The sequence below is a fragment of the Gopherus flavomarginatus genome, chromosome 10 (genome assembly GCF_025201925.1).
Source record: "Gopherus flavomarginatus isolate rGopFla2 chromosome 10, rGopFla2.mat.asm, whole genome shotgun sequence".
NCBI lineage: Eukaryota > Metazoa > Chordata > Testudines > Testudinidae > Gopherus > Gopherus flavomarginatus.
The window spans coordinates 25,400,106-25,427,931 of record NC_066626.1 but is presented as its reverse complement, the minus strand read 5'-3'; the positions used below and the strand labels follow the sequence as shown (position 1 = coordinate 25,427,931).

Below are 27,826 nucleotides of genomic sequence, written 5' to 3'. Positions count from 1 at the left end.
TTTCATAACTTTGAACAATCTTTTATTATAGAGGTTGTCACATAATTGTATATTTCTTTGTACATTTTTTTAAAGTCTTGGACACAATGGTTTCATCTGAACTCTTCCTAGTAGTGGCAAGCACCAATAAATTCTGATTAAACAGAATTTCAAGTGCCTTAGTTGATTAAATTTAAAACAGGACATTGGCATGTGGATCTTGCACCCAGTAGCAGGAATGTACAAATGTCTTTATTGAAAAATACAAAATAAATTATCTGTAGGCATGGACAGTGACTAAACAGTTACATAGGTTAAATTAAATCCAGTAACTAATGGTTACAGTGATTCTTTTAAACACCAGTCTCACTTCAGTCACTATCCACCCCTGGCACTGACTTCTGAAGTTTTTAGCGAACTGTCAGTCTCAACCATCAGAGTTCATGATGTCTCAGTATTCCAGGAATTAGAACATACCACCTCCCATTCCTCCACCCATTCCGCCTACGGGCACTTCCTTTTCCTCTTTAGGAATTTCAGTAACTACAGCTTCTGCTGTGGATAAGAGGGAAGCAACACCTGCAGCATCCATCAAGGCAGTTCTTACAACCTAAGAGAATGGTGGGGAAAAAAAAAAAAATGTAGTTCAATACTAGTTCTCTTCCCCCCCTCCGCCCCCCCACATTAAAATAAGGTACAACCTTAAAGTTCTTTGAAAAAAATTTACATTACCTTTGTAGGGTCAATGATTCCTTTCTCTACCATATTTACAAAGTCTCCAAGCATTGCATCATACCCAATGTCAAGTGGACTTTGCATGATTTTTTCAACAATCAATGATCCTTCAACACCTGCATTCTTAGCAATAGTCATTGCTGGAATTTTCAGTGTTCTCCTAATGATTTCTATGCCTGTAAAAAGTATTTTTAGTGTTTAAATACAGTACATTCTCCATGCATTTTACTGCAATTCAAATACTTCAACTTACTGATGTGCTAATTAGTTACAAGGAAAGCAAACACAATTTTCTGCCTCCTGCAGGAAAGTGTTAGATGACCTACTGCTGGGAAGCATTACAAGTGAGGCCATTACTAGTACAAGGCTCAAGTACCAGTTAAAGTTACATTATCACTCTTGAAGAAAAGCTATGAACTTATCTAACCAAAGACAAACACTTCCCACTGAAAACATGGGTAGGAAAACTTAGTACAATGTGATCTGCTCTGAGTTAAAAAAATCTTTAGAAATCACTGTCAAATTAGATTCCCCAAATTAAGTGAAATGTTCTGTTTTTAATTATAACTGCAGTACAAGACACTCATTTTGTTTAAGTGTTTAGAAAAGTAATAGGTTAGTTATCTCGCATTAAATAACACTGTCTTAGAATAGCGATTTTCCTGCTTTTTCTAAATTAGACTACATAGAAACAGTCTTCCCATTTTTAATGTGAAACAGATCATCAGGAGTGTCAAAGGCTGCTTGTTAACCAGACCAAATAACAATAAAGGACTCACTGAAATGAACTGTATTCTAATCTACAGCTTGCAGCTGTTTTTGAAGGTAAGTAGCATCACAAGGAAAATGTTAATCTTCAAATAAAAACCATTCACAAGTAGTTTGCTTACCAATTTTTTGATCTTCATTGACTGGGGTTAAAACATCTAATGCTGGGATGCATCGAAGCAATGCACACCCACCTCCTAGAACTATACCTTCCTCTACAGCAGCACGAGTAGCATTCAGTGCATCAGTAACTCTGTCTTTCTTTTCATTCACCTCAACGTCACTTGTGCCACCAACCTAGAGTAAACAAACCACGTCTTGTCAGTTGTGTAAAGTCCCCATACATTCTCAGAGGCAAGAGAGCGCTGCAGACTTCACAAGCACTGCAGGCCAGTTAAACACAGTAACACACTGACTTTTCCATTTGAGTGCCAAAAAGCAACGTTTTTTGACCAATGTCTGCATGTACTTCAGTTGTAGAGAGCCTTTTGCAATTAAGATACTTCACATTTCTAAAGGTGTAAATGTATCACTTCATCCATCCCTGAAAAGCAAAAATATGTATTCCTGCTGTAAAAATGGATCAGAGTTGGTGCGACAGGAAATGAGACCTGTAGAAGATCTATGTAAGCTCAGAAGTTTGTCTTTCTCCCAACAGAAGTTGGTGCAATAAATATCTTACCCACCTTGTCTCAGGAAATTAAACCTGTAGAAAATGGTTAACAGCCCTATTCATGTACATAGCATCTTTTGGATTTTTAATGGCTATAAAGAATTAGTACCTCCATTTTAGTCTAAGAACACCTGCAGCTGGCTAGGTGCCCTAGCTACTGGGAAATTTCTACTTAGCACCTCTTCATATAGCAGTTTGGCCTTTCCACAGCCTCCAAACTTAAGTAGAGAGCCAAACTGCCTTTCCTGAACTAAGGCCCTATGTGACCAAGTAGGCCCCACTCTTGCACCTAGGGAAGCATTAAGGAATTACATAAATGTTGCTAAACTGCAGATTGTCAGAGTGTCCTGGCCCCTTAGAGGAAAGATGAGTCAGCCCCATGTGTGTCAATTTTTAGCTGCTTCCCAGCCTGAAGGGGTGGGATTAAAGAGGTGATAGATTAATGCACACGTGGGCTTTATAAGAAGGCTGAGAGAGCTCACTCACCCACTGGAGCTACTGGGAGAAGACCGGCTCCTGCGGAAGGCCTTGAGCCCAGGTCTGGAGGAGACCAGGTACTCCAGGGGAGCCAGCCTGCTCTATACTTGATCAGGAAAGGATGGAAGGAACAAAGTCCAGTAGGGACCTAGAATGGTACTCCAGGGGAACCAGACTGAGGCAGAGTATTTTATCCCTTAGTCAGAAAAAGGACTCAAAAGTAACCTAGAAAGCAGATGGGAACAGAGTGATATGAAGACAACACCCACAAGGTAGAAGAGCCTTTTTGTTTTGGGGACTTTGTAGTTGGACTTTTGCTACCTCAGACAGGGTGAAAATTTTTAACTTAGCTGGAGGGATAAGCCACATCCCCAGCACAGACCAGTCAGTATGTGGAGAGCCAAGAGTACTGGCAGTGCCCTGATCTGCCAGCAGGGGTGGCTATAGGGCACAGCTGCTCCATGACAAGCCTTATGAAAAATACCCACAATATAATCACTCACCCTTCACTATACCTGTTTCTACTAGACAGAGGTTTTTCTCCTGAGGGAGGAAAAAAGGCATGTAAACTAATGTAATTTTTAACAGGAATGTCACCTTATTTTAACCATCCTGACAAGAAAGAAGTGTAGCAGAGGTCCAATTTACCAGGTTTGATTAACGTGGTGGGTTTTTTCTGGCACTTTAGAAGTGGAAATTAAAGATGACACCTCTGCTATGCATTTAAACAGTCAAAGTGATTTAGTGAAAAGTAACATTTTCTTGGTTGTCCATTTCTTGGTATAGCATAATTCTAGTCCAGGGATTCTCAAACAAATTTGATCAATGCCCCCCTCTCTGTCTGTAGTAGTTTATGCCCCCACCTCAATAAATATCCTGCCACTCAGCTCTGAAGGCAGAGTGGAGAGCTAGGCACCCAGCTCTGCAGGCAGCACTACACCAGCAGGACAGAACATGGAAACGTGAACAGTGATATTAAGTAATATCACTTTTCCCAGCAGACTTAGCACTCTATTGCCTTACTTCTGTGCTGCTGCTACCATCCCAAGGCTGGACAGCCAGAGCCCTGTCGCCTCCAAGTGAGGGGAGGAGAGCCTGAATGGTGAGGCTCCAGCTGTCCCCTTTATGCCCACCTCCCAGGTGTGCATGGCCCCTTCTGCAGAAGCTACAACCACCCAGAACTGACAGCCAGAGCTCCCTTAACACACCACCACCACCAAATCACACCTCCCTTGGGAGGCCTGCCCCACAGTTGGAGAAGCGCTGTTTTAGTCTAATAAGGAAGAAGTTTAAAGTTCCTCACCTTTAGTACTGCTACTCCATCAGAGAGTTTGGCCAGTCGTTCATTTAGTTTCTCCTTCTCGTAGTCACTTGTAGTAACTTCTAATTGTTCAATGATTTCTTGGATACGCCTTTCAATTTGAGCCTTTTCACCCTTCCCTTTCAGAAGCATGCTATCGTCTTTTGTCACAATGACCTCACCAACTTTACCAAAGTCATGAGGCTGAATGTCTTCTAGATTGAGACCCAAACCCTCTTCTCCAAATACCTGAAATAGATCATATGAAAGCTTGGACTCTAACGCCTTATCTACATGGAGACATTTCTCTGCACAGCTACAGTAGACTAACTATTCTGCTTTAACTCCCTGATAGGGACACTATTCCAGCAAAATGCGATTTATTCTGGAATAGTTACTTTGCTTCTGAAGCAGAGTAGTTCTGTAATATGTGATTGTATTCATAAGAACATAAGTGCTCTCTCCTCTGCCATCCATCTCCACCCTCTGACAAACAGAGGCTAGGGACACCATTTCTTACTCATCCTGGCTAATGGCCATTAAGGGACTTACCCTCCATGAATTTATCTAGTTCTCTCTTAAACCCTGTTGTAGTCTGAGCCTTCGCAACCTCCTCAGGCAAGGAGTTCCACAGATTGACTGTGCGCTGTGTGAAGAACTTTTATTTATTTGTTTTAAACCTGCTGCCCATCAATTTCATTTGGTGGCCCCTAGTTCTTATGTTTTGGGAAAAAATAAATAACTTTTCCTTATTCACTCTCTCTACACCACTCATGATTTTATATACCTCTATCATATCCCACCTTAGATTCCTCTTTAATCTCTCCTCATATGAAACCCATTCCAAACCCCTAATCATTTTAGTTGCCCTTCTCTGAACCTTTTCAAATGCCAGTATATCTTTGAGATGAGGAGGCCACATCTACACATAGCAGTCAAGATGTGGGCGTACAATGGCTTTACATAAGGGCAGTAAGATATTCTCCATCTTATTCTCTATCCCCTTTTTAATGATTCCTAAAATCTTGTTTGCTTTTTTGACTGCTGCTGCACACTGCGTGGACATCTTCAGAGAACTATCCACGATGACTCCAAGATCTTTTTCCTGACTTGTTGTAGCTAAATTAGCTCCCATCATATTGTGTATATATAGTTGGGGTTATTTTTTCCAATGTGCATTACTTTACATTTATCCTCATTAAATTTCATTTGCCATTTTGTTGCCCAATCACTTAGTTTTCTGAGATCTTTTTGAAGTTCTTCACAGGCTGCTTTGGTCTTAACTATCTTGAGCAGTTTATCGTCTGCAAACTTTGCCACCTCACTGTTTACCCCTTTCTCCAGATCATTTATGAATAAGTTGAATAGGACTGGTCTGAGAACTGACCCTTGAGGAACACTAGTTACCCCTCTCCATTCTGAAAATTTACCATTTATTCCTACCCTTTGTTCCCTGTCTTTTAACCAGTTTTCAAAATCACAAAAGGATCTTCCCTCTTACCCCATGGCAACTTTAATTTACATAAGAGCCTTTGGTGAGGTACCTTGTAAAAGGCTTTCTGGAAATCTAAGTATACTATGTCCACTGGATCCCCCTTGTCCACATGTTTTATTATGAATTCTATTAGTAAGACATGATTTCCCTTTACAGAAACCATGTTGACTTTTACCCAACAATTTATGTTCTTCTGTGTGTCTGACAATTTTATTCTTTACGATTGTTTCAACTAATTTGCTCGGTACTGATGTTAGACTTACTGGTCTGTAATTGCCGGGATCACCTCTAGAGCCGTTTTAATATTGGCGTTACATTAGCTATCTTCCAGTGACTGGATACAGAAACCGATTTAACGGACAGGTTACAAACCACAGTTAACAGTTTTGCAATTTCACATAAGAATTTTCAGAACTCTTGGGCGAATGCCATCTGGTCCCAGTGACTTGTTACTGTTAAGTTTATTAATTAATCCCCAAACCTCCTCTAGTGACATTTCAGTTTGTGACAATTTGTCATCTGCAAAGGACAGCTCAGGTTTGGGAATCTCCCTAACATCCTCAGCCGTGAAGACTGAAGCAAAAGAATTAATTTAGTTTCTCTGCAATGACTATCGTCTTTAAGTGCTCCTTTTGTATCTTGATCATTCAGGGGCCCCACTGGTGGTTTATCAGGCTTCCTGCTTCGGACGTACTTAAACATTTTGTTATTACCTTTTGGGTTTTTGGCTAGCTGTTCTTCAAACTCCCTTTTGGCTTTTCTTATTACATTTTTACACTTAATTTGGCGGTGTTTACGCTCCTTTCTATTTACCTCACTAGGATTGGACTTCCACTTTTTAAAAGATGCCTTTTTATGTCTCACTGCTTCTTTTACATGGTTAAGCCAAGCCACAGTGGCTCTTTTTTAGTTTTTATTGTGTTTTTTAATTTGGGGGTATACATTTAAGTTGGCCCTCTATTATGGTGTCTTTGAAAAGTGTCCACGCAGCTTGCAGGAATTTCACTCTAGTCATGCATCTGATGAAGAGAGTATTCACCCACGAAAGCTCATGCTCCAAAATGTCTGTTAGTCTATAAAGTGCCACAGGATTCTTTGCTGCTTTTACAGATCCAGACTAACACGGCTACCCCTCTGATACTCTACTCACTGTCCCTTTTCATTTAACTAACCTCCTCATTTTTAAATCTAGTTTACACATCTTCAGCAGTGACTAGCTAAAAGGAATATTTTGCACATTTATCTCCAGTATGTCAGGTGTGACAGCTGTGTTACAGAGACATTGTCAGGCCATTTCAAGGAGATTCCCTATGTTACTGATGTCTGCAATGATAACTGAATTTAGGGGATTTTACATTTGATTTATCCTATTTCCTTTTGCACTGCAGTGAAGTCTATAATTTTCATGAATTAGTTTGGGTCTTGTATAATGCTGCTGTGTTTTTAGACTTGAATACAAAAAAAATAAAGATGGCTTTTTAATACTTATTATAGTTGCCCCACCATAGATTTAAAACAACAAAAAATTGAACTGCCCAAAAGAACGTTCCATGCTTCTTCAGACCAAACTCTAGAAGACTTACATCTGCACTGAAAATTTAATGTTCATGAACATGTCATGACTTCTCATTTTGGTAATGCTTTTGTTCAGTTTTATAAGTAAAAATTTCCAGAACAACTCGACATGTTTCCTGGGCACCACCTAGCTACTAACTGGGGAGGGTCTATATAGGATGTTAAAAGGCAGTCACTGAAAAAACTATTTAATGATCATAAGCAGATAAAGTTGCATTGCATTATAACTCTCAAAACTTACTCATACATAAACATTATTGTAAATGAAAAAGGGCATAAATTAGACATTTCAAGGTACCAGTCTGACTACCCTGCATATTAAAGCTGTATACAGTAGTTCCAGAACAGGCAAAAAACCAACCACAGTGCAGGTTCTCCCACAGCTCCCCATCACGTCAAGCATCTCTTAAGGAAAGATGATCTAGAGACAAGAACAGTTCCATGCCCATCCAATACACTGAAGAGACTTAACAAGAACTGCAGATGTGAAGTGGACACCTAATAACCAGCCAAAACAACTGGCCACTTACCATGCTATGCAATGGCATGACCGTTCACCCTGGACCAAATGTGAATCGGTGACCTGGAAAGTGTTGCACCATTACTAATCCCTCAAATACTTATCCTCTGGAGCATTTTGGAGGAAGTTAAAATCAAATGTGTGCTTGGCCACAAAGTTAATAAATTTGTACATATTTACCTACACATGCATATAATTTACTTACAGCACCACCAGTAGCAATTGCCATGTCCTTAAGCTGGTTCTTTCTATTGTCACCAAAACCCGGTGCTTTTACAGCAACAACCTGAAGACCAACTTTTAATCTGAAGAGAAAAAAGTTCAGTGAGAACACTAGTTCTTACAAAGTGTTAAAACTGTTCACTTCCCTATGTTACAGTAGCCGAGAGAGCAAAAGAATATTTTAAATGAAGATATTTTACTGCAAGTGAGACAAGCAAAGCAGAAGTGCCATCTTAATGGATCCCACGAGCCCATCAATTGGCTTTTTCTACTAAACTGATTAGCAATTAAACCATCAAATCACTAGGATTCAGAGTTATCACCCAAATTAGACGAATGGGGCTATTCACAGTGGTTACTGTTTGTCTGCATTGCTGAGAGGAGACCTAAATAAGAAGCAATGCAAAGTTGTCAAGTTCAGACATACACTTGGGCCTACTGCCCTACAGAGGAAACTGCAGGAACACTTGTTTTTAAAGACAAAGTGAACACCACAGTTTTCTGACTCTGAAGTAGACCGACAAGATTCTATATGGAGATATACCTATTCAAGCATTACCTGTTCAAGACTAGAGTACTGAGAGCTTCACCATCAACATCTTCAGCAATAATGACCAAAGGCTTACGGTGAGCATTGGCAATTTCAAGAGCTGGAACTATGGACTGAACACTGGAAATTTTCTTCTCACTGATTAAGACATAAGCATCCTGGAATTCACATTTTTGTCCTGCAGAGGCAATAAGTATTGTTTGAACTATCTAAATGTTCTATTTTAGCAAGTATATATGAAGGTACCCTTTACAACCCCCAAATCTGATCAAAGCTGGCTATTACACTCTCCATTTACATTAGATAGAATGAAGTTAAGAAAAATTAGAGTTAAAAAAAAAAAAAAAAAAAAAACTAATTTCAAGTAACATTTCTACTCCTGAAGCCTGAGGCCAATTTGTGATTTTTGTAGCATTTCTATTTCCCCTCTCTCATGAAAACTCCTACATAATCAGCAGTAGTTGAAAACTACTGCACATGATCAAGCCACTTAAGAATTTTAGCACTTTGACTTAAAGCTGTGCCACAAATGGGTCACACCCTCAATTTGTATTTGATGACTTAACCCTGAAAAATATATACAAATAATACTTTTGGGTTATAACAAACTTTTGCATGCATCCGGGTCTATTCTGGAATAAAGGAACACCCACCAACATCACCCTGCCCTTTTACTTCAGTTTGTTAAGTGAAGGTGATTTTACCTTTCCCCAGCCCTTACTTAGGAAAGAATGATCTAGTTTTACAAGGGAATGCCAAGAATTAGCCACACAAATACACTCTTATATGTTTCTCAAAGATCAAAATGATACTTCTATTCCATTTAAACTTAAGTCTTAAATTTAATTAGCATGGGACTGCACTCTGAAGAAACCAAAGTAGCATTTTCCTGTAAGCAAGATTTTTTTCCTGCTTTAACTGCCAGTTTTGAAAAGTCAATTTAGGACCAGAAACTTAAGCTGTGTTTTCTGGGTCACACACCTATAACAGAGTCAATACAGCCAGCAAAAGGTAAACATTTGTTTTAGTCAAAAAAGCAAGCAGCTAATTGAATATAAATAGGGAAACATCTTTGGGTTCAGAAAAGTTATGGATAAATGTTGATACTTCACCCAAAATTCACTTTACTTGTATTGTAAGCTCTCTAGGAAGACATTTTTTGTTCATACAGGTTATAGCACAAGGCACTTTGATGGCAACTTTTGCAAACTTACCTTTGGCTGTATTAATGAAGTATGGTGAGATGTAGCCTCGGTCAAACTTCATACCTTCAATGATTTCCAACTCATCATTCAAGGTTTTTCCATCCTGTTTAAATGTGATAAAAATTTACATTTAATCTATAGTTTAGGTAGTAAATAGAGTGCTTCTATGCACATTTTTAACACGTCAATCACCATGGAATTCAAGTCTCTCTGCGCTACCTTCACTGTGCCTGTATTCTTTAGGTTCTCTCCCCTTTATGGGGGAAAAGGACAATGAGGGAGAGAAAGAGGGGTCACTCTAAAAGAGATACTGTCTCCAAGGGGGTATTGATGCACACAAGTTGTGTTCCGTAAAACACAACCTTACCTCCTGTGGTGGATCAGATAAACCAAGAAAGTTCACCTCTACTTTTATAGCTAAATTCATTCTGTATTAGTCTTTTAACTGAAAATATCTTTACCACTTAGCAGAATTTATTGTTCTAGATTACGTAAACAGTGAAAGGGAAAAGGGGGGGAGGGCTTGCGAACCAGTGACTGTTGGTTAGTATAGTCAATCTTACCTCAATTTATTGCAGTTAAGAAACTACCACATTCTCCCAATTATCTTTAAGATATTTTAAAAGTACTATGTACCATAGAAATATTGGTATGTCTCATATCCAGGCTACTGAGAACCATTCAGCATGTCACACTAGTTTAGACATATGTATCTGCTCTGCAGTCCAACTCATCACTGATTCAGTTCCATTCACTGAATTCCATGTCCCTGTATTTACTGTGCTGATGTTACAACCACTGCATAATTTTGGTCATAAGTCATCCTGACTATAAGGAGCAAGCAGCGTCCTCCTAAAAAAAAAAAATTATGTTCTCTAGTTTTTTTGCACTATTCCCTACTGGCTATGAGGCAAAACTACGACAGTGTTAACACGCTGTTGGGCTCACTATGTACTCCTAATCCAACACCAATTTATTGGAGTTCTGTAGTGAGGGCAGAGTACATGCAGCAATGCCACACAAAGCAAGAACCAACATGCAGCAGCAACATACAGCAGGTTTGGATTTCAGATCAAAGTGGAAGGAGTTTAGTTACAAGTGCAGTGAGTTCACTTTTTACTCTGATTATCGGTTCTTTCAGCAGATGTTCCTCTAACTTGGCAAGTTTATCTTAAAGAAAACTGCAAGTAACCTTCAACAGGCATAAGAGTTACTCTTACCTTAACTGTGATAACACCCTTCCGTCCAACTTTTTTCATTGCATCAGAGATTATGTTGCCAATTTCCTGGTCTCCATTTGCTGAGATTGTAGCAACCTTTAATGAGATGTTAGTTATTTTTCCCTTTAGCACTTGATTAATCAACTGTTTACAGAAATCAAGTTTAAGGACTTTTTAAGGGAGCAGTAAGACTAAAGAGTTACAGGTCAGAGAACAAGAGGATGCAATTCATGACATGATAATTTCAGCATTAACATTGCCATGTGATTAGATATGTAATATTAGATAGCTTTTTCAGGGAAAATGTCTTCCATTTTTCATTACCAAAAAATAGAGTTGGTATGGGACCTGACGTCTTCATCTCATATTAAACTTCTGAGAAGTCTAGAAATCTAACCATTAATCTAACATTAATGTTTCTCCCACAGATCGCGAGTGAACAATTACAAATGAGTTTAATATATAGCTGTTTCTTTCCTCAATATATGTAGTATTCACTTGTGAATCAAGATAGCAATATGACATGCATCTGAGGAAGTGGGTATTCACCCACGAAAGCTCATGCTCCAAAACCTCTGTTAGTCTATAAGGTGCCACAGGATTCTTTGCTGCTTTTAAAGATAGCAATAGTCACTTGGCATTTTGTCACATGAAGACAGAACCTACTTGGGAGGCTAATGAGTCAGCTGAAGATCAATCCTGGTTTAAACAAAATGCTGGTTATCAGAGAGTGGACTGGGCCCTTTAAAGGCCAATGGCCAGCCCTCCTGTGCCTCATTAACAGCCTCTGAATGGGTCCTGAGAGCAGGCAGCTGGTCTCTATAGAGCAGTGATCCATAAACTTTTCAGGGTCATACCCCCTCGTACTCCTGTCTGCGCCCCCCCTCTGAGACATAACTCCAGGGTAAGGGTGGGGAAATGCAGACTGGGGTAAGGAGGCCACAGCTGAGGGTGGGTCTGCGACCAGGAGCGGAGCCCCAGCCTGGGGCTGAAGGAGAACCGGGAGCGGAATGGGGCTGGGTGGTGCTCCCTTCTGGGGGATGCCTGGGCCCCACCATGCCCTTCTTCCCTCGGACCTCTGCTATAGAATCAGAGAAAAACAGAAAGCAGCTAGAGAAAGCTGAGGCAGAGCACTAGAGGCTCATGCAGGCTACAGAGACAAAGATAAAATGTTGCATTTTCAATGTAAGCTGCAGCAAGAGGCTGATCAACACAATAGCAAGTTGATGCCATATACCAAAGTGTAATTTAGCTGGTTCCATTACAATTTTTTTTTTAAACTCTTTATGGCACATCTTCACTTGTAGGATTAAATTTTTATTTATGACCGTTACAGAAAACTAGTAAACCAAGAAGGAATGAAGCCTCACCTGGGCAATTTCTTCTGGAGTTGTAACAGGTTTGGACTGTTTCTTTAGTTCAGCAATGACAGCATCTACTGCTAGCATCACACCTTGATAGAAGAATGTGATAGTTATGGTTACTCATAGGAATTCTATTTACACGGTGCAGAACAGTCAAGTTCCATGACAAGCTTCAAAATTCCTCAAAATTGTGATGCAAGTTAAACAATGCAAGAGCAGCAACACATCCTTTCCCCCTCCATTTGTGTACAAAGTAGAGAACTTATTTTTTTGCTGAGGCTAGGCCATGCACTTTCAAAGACAAAGGACAGCCTGTCCCAATCTTACAAACATAAGACACACTGACAGATCTACAATTTTTTTTTAAAAACACTCATCAATATTAAAAAATGAGTACATACAGAATATTCAGTGTGGGGAGGAAGAAAAGCAGAGATAGCTATGTCAATACTTGGTAAAGAAGTTAAATAGAATTTAAAATAAATACCCTGGGCACATAATACTAAGCATTGTATAAACATTTCCTGTGTTATAACTTCCGTAAGATAAGCTTATCAGAAGACCGACTTTACTGACATCTGTTGTGATGAATGACATGTAAATACGATCCAATGACAAAAAAAAGAGAGCTCTATACCACAGGTTATATAAAATTTGTGTATCTAAAGAAGTAAGGCCTGACCCCTTTCACCCACTTGCCAGCAAAGTTAGATTCCTTTCTATGTTTTTCCCCTTCCCAAAAGGGTCATGTGGGTTTTCCAAGCGGAGGCAGGTTATCTCAAACACCAGTCAAATTTGCCATGGGTGAAGCCGAGAGAAGAAACTGAAGAGACAAATGTTAAAGAACAGCTTAAGTGCACCAGTATTAAATTGTTAAATTCTTACCTCTCCTGATTTCCACAGGATTAGCTCCTTTGCTGATTTTCTCAAAGCCCTCCCTGGCAATGGAACGTGCCAGTACTGTTGCAGTAGTAGTTCCATCTCCTGCCTCTTCATTTGTGTTGTTGGCAACATCTTGAACTAATTTGGCTCCAATGTTTTTGTATTTGTCTTTCAAGTCAATTGCCTTGGCTACTGTCACACCATCTTTTGTTACCTTGGGACTTCCCCAGCTTTGTTCAATAATCACTGTTCTACCCTAAAATCATCCAACATACATAAGAGATATATAATTAAAATGATACCAAGCAGCACAGACAAAAAGGTATTACTACAGAATTACCACTTGGCACATCTACACAACATAAAGAGTCTACACTGCAATAAAACACCCACGAATGGTCCATGTTAAGTGACTTGGGCTTGTGGAGCCCTAGCACTGGGACCCCATAAGGAGGAAGGGGGTGGATCCCAGAGCCCAACCGCTCCAACCCGAGCCCAGACATCTACATTGCAATCATAGCCCTGAAGCCCAAACAAGCCAGCTGACCAAGGGCCAGCTGCAGGTGTTTTATTGCAGTGTAGACATACTCTCACAGAACCACTTTCCACCAAGACACACAGATTTGTTAATACTGCCAACTCAAAATATACACTTATTTTTATGAAGAGGAAAGTTTGTGCTCCTACTTTCCAATGTCAGAGTGAGATTTATAATGGTTCTTCTATTTGGGACCAGAAATCAGCGAAAGCATATGGTGTCCTTTTAGAAGGACAGCATCCAACTTCCACAAATAAGATATGAATAAAATGGAACATAATACAGTTCAATCCTTCTCATCCCTGTAAAGGTCAACAGGAGCAATAAGGTAGCAAACACATAATCATCAAGTAAGACTGAACACATAATGGGCAAGTCTAACTATGTCAACAGGAGGGCTTCTTCCGTTGACACAGCTATCGCCTCTTGCAGAGGTGGATTAGTAGCATCTTCACTGAAGGGCTACAGCAGCACAGCTGCACTGGGTGTTGTGGCAGCATTTTAGGTATAGAGCTGACCTCAGCCTCACCAATTTTTCTCAACCCTCACCTTGAGAAACTAGCTGTTCACCTACATCCACTACACCTTTGCCCCTTAGAAAAGCTAAGAAGGTGGCAACTGACTGTTACAGGGTGACTAGCCCCTTAAGAGAGGGCAGGGGCCAGTGCCCGATTGATTAGTTGCCTCCCAAATGGGGTTAAGAGAAGTCACCTAAGACATATAAAGGAGAAAGTCAGAAAAGTGGCAAATGACAGCTGCATGAGGAGGAAAGGCCAAATACAGGGAGAAACAAAAGCAGCAAAGGAAAGCGGATACAGAGAGCCACTGATGAGAACTGGCCAGTCCCAGTGAACCCCTGCTGAGTTACAAGAAAGCTTGTACAGAGGCCCCTAGGAACAAAGGGAAAAACCAGCATGGTTAGGGGAAGCCAAGCATGAAACAATAGAATTCATGTAGGTCAAGAGAATGGCTCCCAAGAGCACGGGTAGGACCCAGTTAGGGAGGCCTGGGTGAGTGGAACTCTGCTAGGGAGTTCTCATGGAGGAGACTTGACCTGGGGCTACCAGAGAAGTCACAGTTAGAAGCAAACCTGGGAGCTCTCAAGTGGACGGCCTGGAGATCAGAGCTCTGGAACATGAGAGATGACGTCCCAGAAATGGGTATGGAAAAAAGCTGAGACTCTCCTGTTCTTTGGGATTTTGGAAAGAATTATTTTATCATGAGGGTTCTGCAGATTACTTAACATGTACAAGAATAAACTATGACTACAGGCAGGCCTTTGAATTGAACATTGAAAAAGCGTTTTTTTAATGGCTGGACCAAGAGGAAACAGACACACACATCATGGTGCAGTTTGTGGCTTGCGGATCACCTTGTCATAGTGATGAAGAAATAAATGGACAGACCAACTCATTTCTCATAAGCTAGGCATCCATTAACAGTGAAAAATAACTGCTTTCAGCCACCCAGTCTCATACACTGCCAGTTGTGTTTATTTAGATAATTTATATCATGGTTTTAAAAAATAAAATAGAATCTCCTCTCCACTTGAAAGTTTTTCCCTTAAGCTGATAGATATCTAATTTGCGGTTTTGGTTTAAAAAGAAAACTTTAGGAGTGCTGAGTGATGGAACACTTACCTTTGGAGACAAACTTGATTACATGCAAATATTCTATAGTAGTATGTATGACCTCAATCCTGCAAACACCTAATGTGTATAATTATATTCATGGGAGTAGTCCAACTATATTCAATGGGATTACTCACTGGGATAAACATTTGAAAAATTGGGCCCTAAAGGTGCATTCACCCATCATCCACCCTTATTATTACACCCTTGGGACTTGCTTGCTCTTATTTACCAGGCCAAGTCAAGATGAAACCAATACTGGCAGGCAATGTATGAAATTTATACTCCCTAGAAGTGGTTCTCAACCTATTTACCATTGTGGGCTGCATCCACACAATATATATATACACACACTACCTGGATGGCCTTGAGGGTGTCACATGCATCACAGATGCGTGCTGATTGGACCGCAAGTGGTCCACAGGTTGACAACCACATCATATGATCAAGCAGGACATAACAGCTAGTGGTCTGAAAGCCTAAACTTGTTGCAGGCAGTTAAGCTGCCTCTATTCTTTTTCTCCACTGTATGTTCACAGACCCCATTTACACTAACCACTATAAATATATCCTCCACAAGTAATTTTCTATCCACTGAATGTGACTTCAATTCTTCAGCCAACATTTAAGTGGCTGTGTGGCACTGGAAAGACAGATTTAGCAGCAAAGAAAAGATTAAATTCTCTCTAACAAGAGTGTGGCCACTATACATTTACCATTTGTTATGTACACAGTGATTGAATGATTGATACATTATGCACTGTACCTACTGTAATTTTGAAGTGGTCTATTTTATTAATTTTTCTATTTTATGAACTCTTCAACCCCCAATTAGTTTATAGAACAGGGCTGTACTGCACAAGTATTCGCACTACACAAAAGTAGATTTTAATATACCTTTGGTCCCATGGTGACAGCTACAGCATCTGCTAGAAGATCTACTCCCTGTAGCATAAGAGCTCTAGCCTCTGCTCCAAATTTAACATCTTTTGCATAGGTCCGTAGTAGGTGTGGGGCCAGTGCTCTGGACACTGGCCTCATCTGACGCAGCACTGTTGATAAACGGAGCATTTCTGAAGGAAAAAAAAAAAAAAAGAGTAAGATACTACATTAGTTTTATTGTGTCACAGTCCTTTGAACAACCATATTTCTGTCTTCCAGCGATTTAGAGTAAAGTTGCAAGTAGTTTTTTGAGTTTTAAATGAAAGTGGTGACTGATCAAATATTTTAGTGTCCTAATTTTTGTAAAGTTGGGTACTAGAGCAAAAGTCCAAGATTCTAGAGCCCTAGATTCTATTCCCAGCGACTCAATATGTGATCCTGGGCAAGTCACAACTTCTGAACCTCAATTTCTTCTTCTCTAAAATGGGAATAAAGTTTATCAAGCTCACAAGAGCACTGTGAAGTTCACTTTTTGTATGTGAAGAAATTATAGCCACAGCAATGACGAGCATTATGAGAATACTAGTATTATGTATGATAGAGCAGGAAAGGTGGTATATTTCACTGAGACTATTACTACTACAGGCTAGAAGAAAGTTTGTCAGAGCTCAGCAGTTTTATCAGCATAAGCATCCTAAAAGTAAAGCTGCTATCTCAAAAACCGACTGTGACAGTGAAAAATGAACAGTTCAAGGCTGAGAGCATCTGGTGATAAACTAACAAAAAAACTGCAACAGTAGCAACAGCCTGGCAGAGAGAGTCTGCAGAACCCAGGCCTATCCCCCTTCCACATGGTTCTCTCCATCAGGACAGAGCAAGGTCAAGAGACACTCGCCCCCTGCTGCTGGATGAGCCAACCTGCACAGGCAGGGGAGCCACCCTCATGGTGGCCCCTTCTCCCAGAGATTATGGGAGAGGCTGCAATGTAACTGCAGCCCAGCAACGAACGGCATGAAACCATCCTGCTAACAGGGCAGTGCCCTCACTCCCGCAGGGCTGGTAATGCTTCCAGCGCAGAAGAGCGGTGAACACAGTGCGTAGGAAGCCGTGCACACAGACCCCGTACGTCTCCCACACACAGTCCCACACCCCCTCCGAGGCTGAAGGCGAAGAGATCTCTCTCACACACACACACACACACACACACACAGTCAAGGGCAGGAGGCGGGAAAAATCTCTGTCTCACACACACACACTCACACAGAGCAGGAGGGGGAAATCGCACATGAGCAGGCGCCTCCTTTCTGACCCCTCCACGATAGGGAGGCCTCCCTCTGTCACTCACACACACACTCCCCCCCCCCCCCGGCAGGACACGGGGAAGGGTGTCTCGCAAGCCCCAGTCCCTGTGACACCGGACACGTGCCGGAAGGGAAGGGGCGTGCGCGCTCCATGGCGGCGGGCAGGGCTCGGGGAAGCCGCGAGGGGCCGTCCCCTGCCTCTTCGGCGCCGATAGCAGCACCACGCCGGGGGAGGCTGCCCGTTGCCCTGGACGCATATGACTGGCAGGAGTAAAGGCCCCTCCGCAGCAGCCCCGAGCCCGCGCCAGGCCCCCGCCTCAGCAGCCCCGAGCACGCGCCCGCGCCGGGCCCCCGCCTCAGCAGCCCCGAGCCCGAGCCCGAGCCCGCGCCGGGCCCCCGCCTCAGCAGCCCCGAGCCCGAGCCCGCGCCGGGCCCCCGCCTCAGCAGCCCCGGCCCCGAGCCCGAGCCCGCGCCGGGCCCCCGCCTCAGCAGCCCCGGCCCCGAGCCCGAGCCCGCGCCGCTCACCTGTACAGGGCGAGCAAGGCAGCAGTCGGGTCCGCGTTGGGAGCTGGACGAGCAGCGCAGCGCGGTGTGACTGAGTGACGGGAGCCTGTAGGGAACACAGCACTCACTGACTCTGCCCCTCCCCCACTCAGACTGAGACCCATGCGGGGTCCTGTGTAGCCGGGCCCCGCAACTAGCATAACAGCATGCGCTTGTCCCGGTCGGGGGCGGAGCGCGGCTTTCCACCAATCGTTCAAGGGCCCAGCCGGGGAGTGGGCGGGCCCGGCGGGACTATACGTCCTATACGTGCGCTCCGGCTACTCGCGTATGAATCGAACAGGTTTCGGGGCTTTCCAATTCCAGAACCTTCTGGAACGCTCATGCTCGCCATAGGTCAAAGGTTGTATTACGCCACTTCCGGGTGTTTCTCCGATGCAGGGTTTAACGAGGAACTATAGACGCTGGTGTTAGGCTGTGCTGCATAGAGAATCCGGGTCTATGGCGTAAAATGCCCGCGAGAATAAAAAATAAAGGGGGAAATAACATGTCTTCTAGGGACAACGGAAATAGCCCCGCCTTGCGGCGCGCGGGGCTAGCGGGGAGGTGGTGGCGCATGCGCAGTCAGAGTGGCACCCCCCACGTGTATTAGGGGACGGTGTGCGGCGCTCAGCAAGTCACAGGGCGGTGAGCGGAGGGACTCGGTTCGCCATGGTGAGTGTCACCTTTTCCTCCAGCGGCCTGGCCGTGCGCCCTTCGGCCGGGCTTGCGAGCACGGGCAGGCGGGAGGGAAGCAGGTAGGGGCCGTGTTTCCCCGGCACGTCATGTGTGGGGACCGCGCTGGGCGCCCCCGCCAGTGCCGCCCCTGGGGCTGCGGGCTGCGCGGCAGGGTGACTGCATGGCCCGATTTTATAGGGACAGGACCGATAGTTGGGGCTTTTGCTTATATAGGTGCCAATTGCCCCCCCCCACACTCCCTGTTCTAATTTTTCACACTTAATATCTGGTCACCCTACTGTGGGGGGCAGGGTCTCCCTTCCTCACACCTTCTCCATTGCAGCCGACCGGGGATAGGGTCTCCCCCCCTCACACCTTCTCCATTGCAGCCGACCGGGGATAGGGTCTCCCCCCCTCACACCTTCTCCATTGCAGCCGACCGGGGATAGGGTCTCCCCCCCTCCCCCCATGCAGCCGACCGGGGATAGGGTCTCCCCCCCTCCCCCCATGCAGCCGACCGGGGACAGGGTCTCCTGAGTCTCTCCCACCCGCAGCCGGCCTGTAAGCACGGACAAGCCTCGCAGTGCCCCGGTGATGAGCGCACGAGGGGTCGGGCGGGGGGGGGGGGGGGGGGGGGGCGGCGGGTTACAGCACGTGGCCCAGCCCTGGGCAGGGTTGCACTTCATGCCTCGGAACTACACAGCGACCTGACCCTCCAGGCTGTTCCTCGGCAGGCTTGTTGAGCCGGCCCTTCCGCCCCCTTTGAGAAGTTTAGGCAGTGATCGCATATAAATACCAGCTGAATAGGAGCAAAGACTGTAGAAAAGAACCACGTTTTTGCTGTGTGCTGGTGGAAGTAGAAATGTGTCTCACTTCTGGCTACCAAAAGTAGCTGTGTAATTAAAGTGTGTTTGCTTTTACCAGGCAGCTTGCCTTTATGGAATTCGCTGTCAGGAGCCTCTGAAGTGAACATGTATTTCAAGTTGACCTGTAACTTACCTAGTAACAAACTTTTTTAATTAATATAGTTTAATCTATTTTTTTCTCTTTTTGGTCTCTCCGTGAAAGTGACCTTGCATGGTCACAAGGTCATTTAGATACAGTAGAAATTGATACACCAATAGAAGCAGGGAGAACAAGGATGTTCTTCTCTTCAAATGTTTTTGCTTTGTCACCTATCAGAAACAATGTTGTTTTTTTTAAAAAACAACAAAACTGTCGGTATGGTGAGAGAGTGAGGTCATATCTGTAGGCATCTGTAATGTGTTTTTAGACAATGCTAAACCCTACAGAGTTCGAGGAAAAAATTCCTTTCAACTTTTTTCTGACTGTTGGCTTTCTTCTATTGTATCAGAGGGATAGCCGTGTTAGTCTGTATCCACAAAAACAAGGAGGAGTCTGGTGGCACCTTAAAGACTAACCGATTTATCTGGGCATAAGCTTTCGTGGGTAAAAAGGTAACTCACTTCTCTTCAAGTGCCAATTTATATTTATGCCTGTATCTGTAATTTTCACTCCAGGCATCTGAAGGAGTGGGTTTTTTACCCACAGAAGCTTATGCCCAAATAAATCTGTTAGTCTTTAAGGTGCCACCAGACTCCTTGTTGTTTCTTACATTGATTCTTCCCTCATGCAGTCTTTCCTGTCAGAGAAATCACTGATTCAAAAAACCGGGAGTTAGTATAAAAGGCCCTAAAGAGTTTAAATAACTTAGATTTAAGCAAGTGTTTTCAACATGTTTATAGCATTGCCCATGTCTTAATAGAAATGGGGGATGATCCACAATTAGCTAATACATTTGTGAATAACAGCTCCCTGTTTCCAAGTAGCTCTGCTTCTGTTAGCAGCACTGATCTGTGAAGCAGCAGCTCTAATGGAGGTACCTAGTCTTGTTCTTTCTCCTTGTTTCCAGCTGGTTCTACAAATGTCCAGGCTGTGGCATCCAGACATCTGTAGAAGCAACTGGAAAGGAGCAGAGAGCCAGCATCATGTGACTTGGCAGTTCTCCACAGACCACAATTTGATTATTTTTTAACTAAAAATGTTCCCACTCTCTGTGCCTCTGCTTCTTGTGTTTGCTTAGTGAAGTTGCAGGGATTGCAAACTTGTGTGTGTCTTCTGCTCTGTGATCTCAAATCCTGCTGTTACCTGCTGACTCAGTAGTTATGGCTGACATTGACAGCCCTAGACTGGTAACATTTTTGCCATTGCCTACTGCTAACTTAGTTCAAAATAATTGCAATCCTCAGTGTTGGTGTTGGGTTTACTTTCTCCACCCTGAGCTGCTCCTCCTCCCTTTCTCTCCCCCCCCACCCCCCCACCGCTTTCTGTTCATTCTCCAAGCAGCAGAGCGGCAATGTTTGTAATATACTTCAATGTACCATATGCTAAGCTTTACAAAAAAAATATAACTCTTAACACTTTTGTAAAAATGACTGGACAGTATCTGCAAAACTTCTTGCAGATAATGGCATTCCTTCAAACATTTTTTTGTATACCATATCTCAAACTTCAAAAGCAGGCAAAATAAGATGAGTGAATTGTCTTCTCTCCCAAATAACTTAGGACAAGATTGTACCTTAATTATTGTATGGAATGCTAAACTTGAATATTTCAAAAGCCTTGACCAACATGTGATATGCTTAATCTTTGCTTCTCTGTTTTGAGGCATTCCGCTAAAATAACTACAATAACTGTTCCACAAGTGTCTTATATCTTAGCTATAGGTCACTCTTATTTCAAACTGTATGTGAACTGCATTTAATCAGAAGTAATTAATCTTAATAACATATCTTATGTTTTTTAGATCTACAGAGGTTTAAACTACATAGGGTTTCCCTAAAGCTTTCCTCATCTGTTAATGTTTTAAGTTATCTTAGGCAGTTATTTAAAACCCCATGCATCTTAACTGTTAAACTTGTCTATTTGTTGCACATATTGAGACTATTTAGGAGCCTATTCGTTCTCTAGAATTATGGGATACCTTCTTACAACAATAACTTAGCTCCATTTTTGCTTTAATATTTACTTTTGGGCCTAATTTAGAGAGATGCTGAGTACCTGCCATCTTTATTGACACCAGTGGGAGTTGCAGGTGCTTAGACTTCAGTCCTTCCTTTGCTATTTAAATAGTAAAATTGTGGTTTTTGAACTTAGGATTGCTGTTTTGTTGCAGTCTCAAATGTGAATGGATCCTTTTTATGTATGGTACAAAAATAGCAAATTCTATTTCAACAGGCAGGGAAAGCATTTAGGAAGTTTCTTCCCCTGTTTGACCGTGTTCTGGTTGAAAGATGTGCAGCTGAGACTGTAACCAAAGGAGGCATCATGCTTCCGGAAAAATCTCAAGGAAAAGTGCTACAAGCAACAGTAGTGGCAGTTGGATCGGGATCCAAAGGAAAGGTAAACATGTCCAGATTTTGCACCTTGCTAACTTTTTTAGATAAAAGGAATAGAAGCGGGATGTTATCTAGGGGGAGAAGCTACAGGACGTCTAGCATTACATTTACATTGCATCTGATCAAAACAATAAGTGTAATATTTTGAAGATGAAGAAATTTAAAAAAAAGGAAGTGTGGCCTGAGCACAAGAAGAGGACCAAGAACTCTTGAGTCCTAACCTGGCACTGGTAGCCTCTGTGACCATGGGGAAATCAACTTAGTGTTCCTGTCTCTTTATCCCTATCTGTAAAATGGGGAATAATACCTGTTTCACAAACGTTTTGAGAGCAATAGTTATTGGTGGTTGTAAAGAGCTTTGAAGAAAATACTGTTTCCGTGAGGATGGTTTCTCTTGCACTGCATCACTTACCAATTCATGCCAGAGCACCAGAGCTAGGAGGCTAAAAGTTTGTTCTAGGATCATTGAATACATTTAATTGCTAAATAGGCTTTATTGATTCAGTTGCTGCAGACACACAACACTTTCCCAAGATTTAGGAGCAGAACAGAAACCTGGAGCATGACTTATATTAAATACTATCATCGATACTCCTCTGCTGTACAAAACATCATCTGTTAATTAACTAACGTTATTTTAGATGTTCTGACTTATGGTACTTCTATGTTGGTTTTGTATAACTGTAGATTAAAATTCTTTAACTGGAAGGAAGTTGGTCTGTATTTGGTGGTATCTAGTACGTAAGAAAATTAATCAGAAAATGTAGATGTATCCTTCAAGGCATATGGAGAAACTACATATACAAATTTTCTCATTTTTAAGGAGTACTTACATGAGCATGTCCAGATCAGATTTCCTAGTATAAAATAGGATATAGGTGCACCTGCTGGGGCTGAATCCCTGAGACCCGCCTCCCCACTGAGCAGAAGCCAGAGGCAATGCATGGGGAGTGCATATGGGGTCATTCCTTCTCTCTCCCCACCCCTCATGATTTTTGCCTAGTTTTGATGGCCCTGCTCAGTCATATAGTGCTGCATGGCCCTGTCCCTGCACAGCAGCTTCTGGGAGCTGTGGCTGTGGGGAGAGGCAGTGGAAAATAGCTGGGAACTGCAGGGTGAGTTACTGCTGCCTCTCCCCAGAGAGCTAAGCAGCAGCCCCTCCCAGCAGTTTACTGCTGCCTCTCCATGCAGAGCTAACATCTGGGATCTGCAGAGAGGGGCCACTGAGCATAATGGGGGTGTGTGACTTAAGCTGTTGGGTGGGGGGTGAACCTTTACATTCTGGCCCTGCCTTGACCCCCAGAAGGCTAGACATCTTTGGCAGAAGATAACCAAACCACCCTGCTGCGGGGCAGTGTGGTAGGTGGAGAATGGGCAGGCCGGGGTGGGGTGGGGTGGGGTGGGCTCTGCAAGCCGGTCTTTAACTGTAAAAGAGCCGCATGTGGCTCACAAGCTGTGGTTTGACCACCCTGGCTCTATCTGGTAACCATGTGAGGGGCAGGGCAAAAAAAGAGAATCAACTAAAAGACCGGAGGGGCAGAGTTTTCCCCCCAGGAAGATGTGCCCAGCCGCACATGACACACCCAGACCCAGGCACCAACACAAGCATAACAAATAAACAGGAACTGTGTTGTCCTAGGAGTTTTTTAAAAACACCGCTTCTGGAGGGATTTTTTTTTTTTGTCTTTATTGTTACAGACATATTTGCTAACAGGTATTTTGAAATAAATTACCCAAATTATTGAAATTGGCATGATTACATTGTATTATTTTGACAAATAAAATATGCAGAATTTGAATATACTGCGCAGATTCCCCTGAGATTAGTACTTCCACTGCTAAACAGTTAGTAAACATGTTCTGCTTAAATTTTCCTAAATAAATTTGTGTGCTTATGAACAAATGTAGGATATTTGTAGACACTTATGAGGGTTTTTTTTTCTTTCTCCCCTTTAGAGTGGAGAGATTCAGCCAGTTAGTGTCAAAGTTGGTGAGAAGATTCTGCTACCAGAATATGGCGGTACTAAAGTAGTACTGGAAGAGAAGGTTTGTTTGCTGAACTTTTATAACTGCAAACTAAATTGGTTTATTAATATTCAGGATTATTTTAAAATCCTTCTAGCTAATAGGCCATGTAAAAAAATGAATAGTGTTGTTGACAAACTGAATGACAGATACTATTGCTAACATTCAAAATGAGGAGCATCAAGCTGGCCCTGTGGTTTTTGCACAGCACACATCTATGATCCTCTGCTGTGAGAGAGACACTTCTGCCCCTGACATTTCCCTGTTGCTGTACAGCGAAAATGGTTCTCTGTACCTGCCACCTTATCTTGGGAGGAAAAGAAATATAGAGGGCTGACTGCAGTGTCTTCCTTGCTGAGGAGAAGAGAAGATTCCAGAGCCTTCTACCACTTAATGTTACTATCCCCATGAATTTATGAATCTGTCTCAGAGGATGCTCCTGCCAGAAAAATTTACCCCAGAGCCTTGCCCAAGGGGTGAAAAATATCCCCTGGAATGAAAGAAACAGTGACAGGCTCTCAGGGCAACAGATAGTTATAAACGTCCTTGGGTTAATAGTGATTGTGTAGTATCAGCCTCAACCTTCAGCAGTAAATCAATCTCAGGGAGTACTGACCTTGGAGCCAGTTAATAGTTCTGTGAGATTTGGCTGCAACAGATATTAACTTATTTTTTTTTCTCTCCATTTGCAGGAGTATTACTTATTTAGAGATGGTGACATTCTTGGAAAGTATGTGGACTAAATTTCTCAAATGGCTGCAGTATCATGAAGTTGTCCATTCCACTAAAGTGCTGAAATCTTTTTCCATCATGTAAATAATTTCCTGTTCTTATTTTATAATAAACAGATAACCAGTCTCTCTGAAATAACTCCTACAGTCCCATTGTAGTGATCCAAACACTTCAAAATAAAAGAATGTGTACAGTCAGAGAAACACACGTTCGTTCTTATTTGGAGTTCCACTGAACAGTTCAAAGTGCTGGTGTTAATTTGAATTTTTGTAACTTTTTTTTCCAGATTTCAGAAAATTCAATTTTGATATCCTCTCAACTGTCTGGAATTTTTTTTATTTTAAAGGAATTTTAGTGATTTTTTTTTCCTGCCTTTTAGATGGTTTCATTGTTAGTCTGCTTCTTTTCTGTTCCCCAGAAACAGTGAAACTGGCTACATCCAAATATGACTTCCATGCACAACTGCAGTACAGTTGTACTGATAACACTATGTTGTTTCCAAAAAAGTACACAAAGAGATGGAAGGACTCCACAGAGGAGTGCTGCAAAGATTGAAAAGTGGTATTTTATTGTAATTGCTGAACTAGGTGAACCTTCTTTTCTTGTTCAACCTACCTGTGGCAACATCTTTTTTGGTTTAATATGAAGCAGACATCTTGTATAGTAACATTAACTTTCATATTAAATAAGTATATACATTCACACAAGACATTGTGTAGGCAGACTAGTTGAATATTCATGTTATACAGTAGAATCTTAATATGCTGTGTATTCACTCAGCAAAATTAGCTTCTGTAATGAAGCTTAATGTCAGTAAGATGCCAGTGTTTTTACAAAATATATGTCAGTGCATTTCTAGGGTGTCACTGCTTGCTCAGAGTCCTGTCACCTTCTGTAAAGACATAACCACTGGAGCAGAATTATCTTATCAACTGGGGATACACAGAGGTCTTCCAAGGGCTACCTCAGCTCATCTAGATAACTGCCTGGTTTTACAGCAGGCTACATAAAAAGCACTAGCAAACTAAAATTTCATACAATGACTTGTTTATACGGCTCTATATACTATACACTACTCCAATCAGATTCCTGAAATGGGTACCCTAGGCTGGAAAGGTTGAGACAGTACTGTATTCCCCCACCTTGGCCTTTTCTGTGATGCACCCTCTCAGCAGTCAGTGAGGCTGAAGTTTGCTACTTCCTTCTTTCACCAGCAGCAAAGTGTGGTTTTAACTTGTCCGAAGTGTGTACTGTGATTTAGGCTAGGAGTTCTCAACCTGTGGTCTGTGACCCAAGTGACCCTGAATCTCTGTGTCCTGATGCTTCCCTTGGGCCAGAAGTCATGAGCCCATGGGTAGAGTTGAAGGCACGGCAGTGTTGCCCCCAAAACTGCAGTGTCAGAGCTGCCCCACCCCCCCACCTCCTCTCTCTGCATCTGAGGCCCCACCACCTGTCCAAGTAGGAGGTGGGAAGCAGAAACCAAGCAATGTGAGGCAGCTGCTGCTCTGATTGGTGCCATGGAGCAGGCAGCTGCAGCATTCCTATTTCCTGCTGGTGCCCAGTGTTGTAGCTGCTCCTTTAGCTCCCAGCCCCCCTGTGAATGCTCATGGAGCTTGTAAGAGCCACCTGGGTGGGGGATCTAGCTCCATGTCTGACAGAACCCCCAGGGAGCAGCAACTGCAGGGGAGTTCTCCCAGACCTCTACATTAGGATTAAACAAGACCCATACATTTACATCTCATATGTGGTGGTGTCAAGGTTTTTTCCCCTACTTTGAACTTTAGGGTACAAATGTGGGGACCTGCATGGACACTTCTAAGCTTAATTACTATCTAGATCTGGTAATACTGCCACCACCCAGAATTTCAGTGTCTGGGGCACTTTCTGTCCCCCTAAAACTTTCTCTTCCCTGGGTTGCCTTGAGAGGCTGCACCAGATCCCTGGTGAACACAGATCCAAACCCCTTGGATCTTAAAGCAAGGAGAAATTAACCATCCCCCCTGCTTTCCCCCCACCAATCCCTGGTGAGTCCAGACCCAATACCCTTGGATCTTAAAACAGGGAAAAATCAATCAGGTTCTTTTCTTAAAAAAGAAAGCTTTTAATTAAAGAAAGAAAGGTAAAAATCATCTCTGTAAAATAAGGATGGAAAATACAGGGTACTCAGATTCATATAGCCCAGAGGAACCCCCTCTAGCCTTAGGTTCAAAGTTACAGCAAGCAGAGGTAAAATCCTCTCAGCAAAAAGAAATGTTTACAAGTTGAGAAAAAACAAAACTAATCCGCCTTGCCTGGCTACTTACAAGTTTGAAACATGAGAGACTGATTCAGAAAGATTTGGAGAGCCTGGATGGACGTCTGGTCCCTCTTAGTCCCAAGAGCGAACAACAACACAAAGAGCACAAACAAAAGACTTCCCTCCACCAAGATTTGAAAGTATCTTGTCCCCGTATTGGTCCTCTAGTCAGGTGTCAGCCAGGTTTACTGAGCTTCTTAACCCTTTACAGGTAAAAGAGACATTAACCCTTAACTATCTGTTTATGACAGGTGGTTTATGAACTTGATGGTTGGATGGGGGAACCAAGTTAGGCTTCAGCTTGTGTATATTGGGTTTGGTTTTTTTTGTAATGGCCCTGGAGGTGTCCAGGGTTTGGAACTCACTGCCTACGTTGGCTCACAATAGGCTGGGTTTAAAGGCTTTTCCCATCATGTAGTATATGAACTACAAAGAAAATAGCACTATAGTGGTTTTGAGGTATTTGTCAATCCAAAAGCATATTCAGGAACATACAGTGGCTGTTCATTTACACAAATGTAGCATTCTTATATGGTAAATATTACCCAGCCATGATTTAATTTTAACCAAAGTAACATTGTTTCCTAAGCAACCAACCCTTGCACACATTTTCTTACCAAAAAAAAGCTAACTTCTTCAAAAGGAGATTCAAGGTCACTCATACTTAAAAAAAACAGAATTTATTTGTTAGTCTCTAAGGTACCACAAGTACTCCTGTCCTTTCTGCGGATACAGACTAATGCAGATGCATACTAACACGGATGCTACTCTGAAATTCATACTTAACAGTGTGAAAACCTTTATACAGTCTAAAAGTACCGTTGTTGTTATTGCTGACAA

At 42.5% G+C, this 27,826-nt stretch overlaps 2 protein-coding genes across 3 annotated transcripts in view; one reads left to right on the top strand and one right to left on the bottom strand.

The window, feature by feature from the left end:
• On the bottom strand, positions 1–18,119 carry HSPD1 (heat shock protein family D (Hsp60) member 1). Its single transcript, XM_050969520.1, has 12 exons — positions 17,843–18,119; positions 16,032–16,207; positions 12,969–13,221; positions 12,090–12,172; positions 10,720–10,815; positions 9,509–9,602; positions 8,304–8,472; positions 7,728–7,827; positions 3,936–4,181; positions 1,605–1,779; positions 712–890; positions 1–589 (listed from the first exon to the last, which is right to left on the bottom strand). The coding sequence occupies exons 2-12, from the start codon at positions 16,203–16,205 to the stop codon at positions 446–448; spliced, it is 1,713 nt and encodes a 570-aa protein (XP_050825477.1). The 5' UTR covers positions 16,206–16,207; positions 17,843–18,119; the 3' UTR covers positions 1–445.
• Positions 18,120–18,238: 119 nt separating this feature from the next.
• Positions 18,239–27,826, top strand: part of LOC127058980 (MOB-like protein phocein) — a 34,438-nt gene continuing 24,850 nt past the window's right edge. The window contains exons 1-4 of one of the 2 annotated variants that reach the window (XM_050969546.1): positions 18,247–18,532; positions 21,773–21,937; positions 23,890–23,979; positions 24,651–24,893. In XM_050969546.1, coding sequence (XP_050825503.1) covers positions 18,530–18,532; positions 21,773–21,937; positions 23,890–23,979; positions 24,651–24,701 — 309 coding nt within the window. In that variant the 5' untranslated portion in view covers positions 18,247–18,529 and the 3' untranslated portion in view covers positions 24,702–24,893. Of the gene's footprint in view, positions 18,533–21,772; positions 21,938–23,889; positions 23,980–24,650; positions 24,894–27,826 lie in introns of those variants that run through there. The other variant, XM_050969547.1, reaches the window with a different exon arrangement.

What these genes read in the sequence shown, in the direction of transcription:
- HSPD1 (XM_050969520.1), bottom strand. Translation starts at nt 16,205, where the DNA reads ATGCTCCGTTTATCAACAGTGCTGCGTCAGATGAGGCCAGTGTCCAGA. An exon ending in CAATGAAGATCAAAAAATTG is followed by an intron (nt 891 to 1,604) that starts GTAAGCAAACTA and finishes TACTTTTTACAG; the next exon opens with GCATAGAAATCATTAGGAGA. An exon ending in GAATCATTGACCCTACAAAG is followed by an intron (nt 590 to 711) that starts GTAATGTAAATT and finishes CCATTCTCTTAG; the next exon opens with GTTGTAAGAACTGCCTTGAT.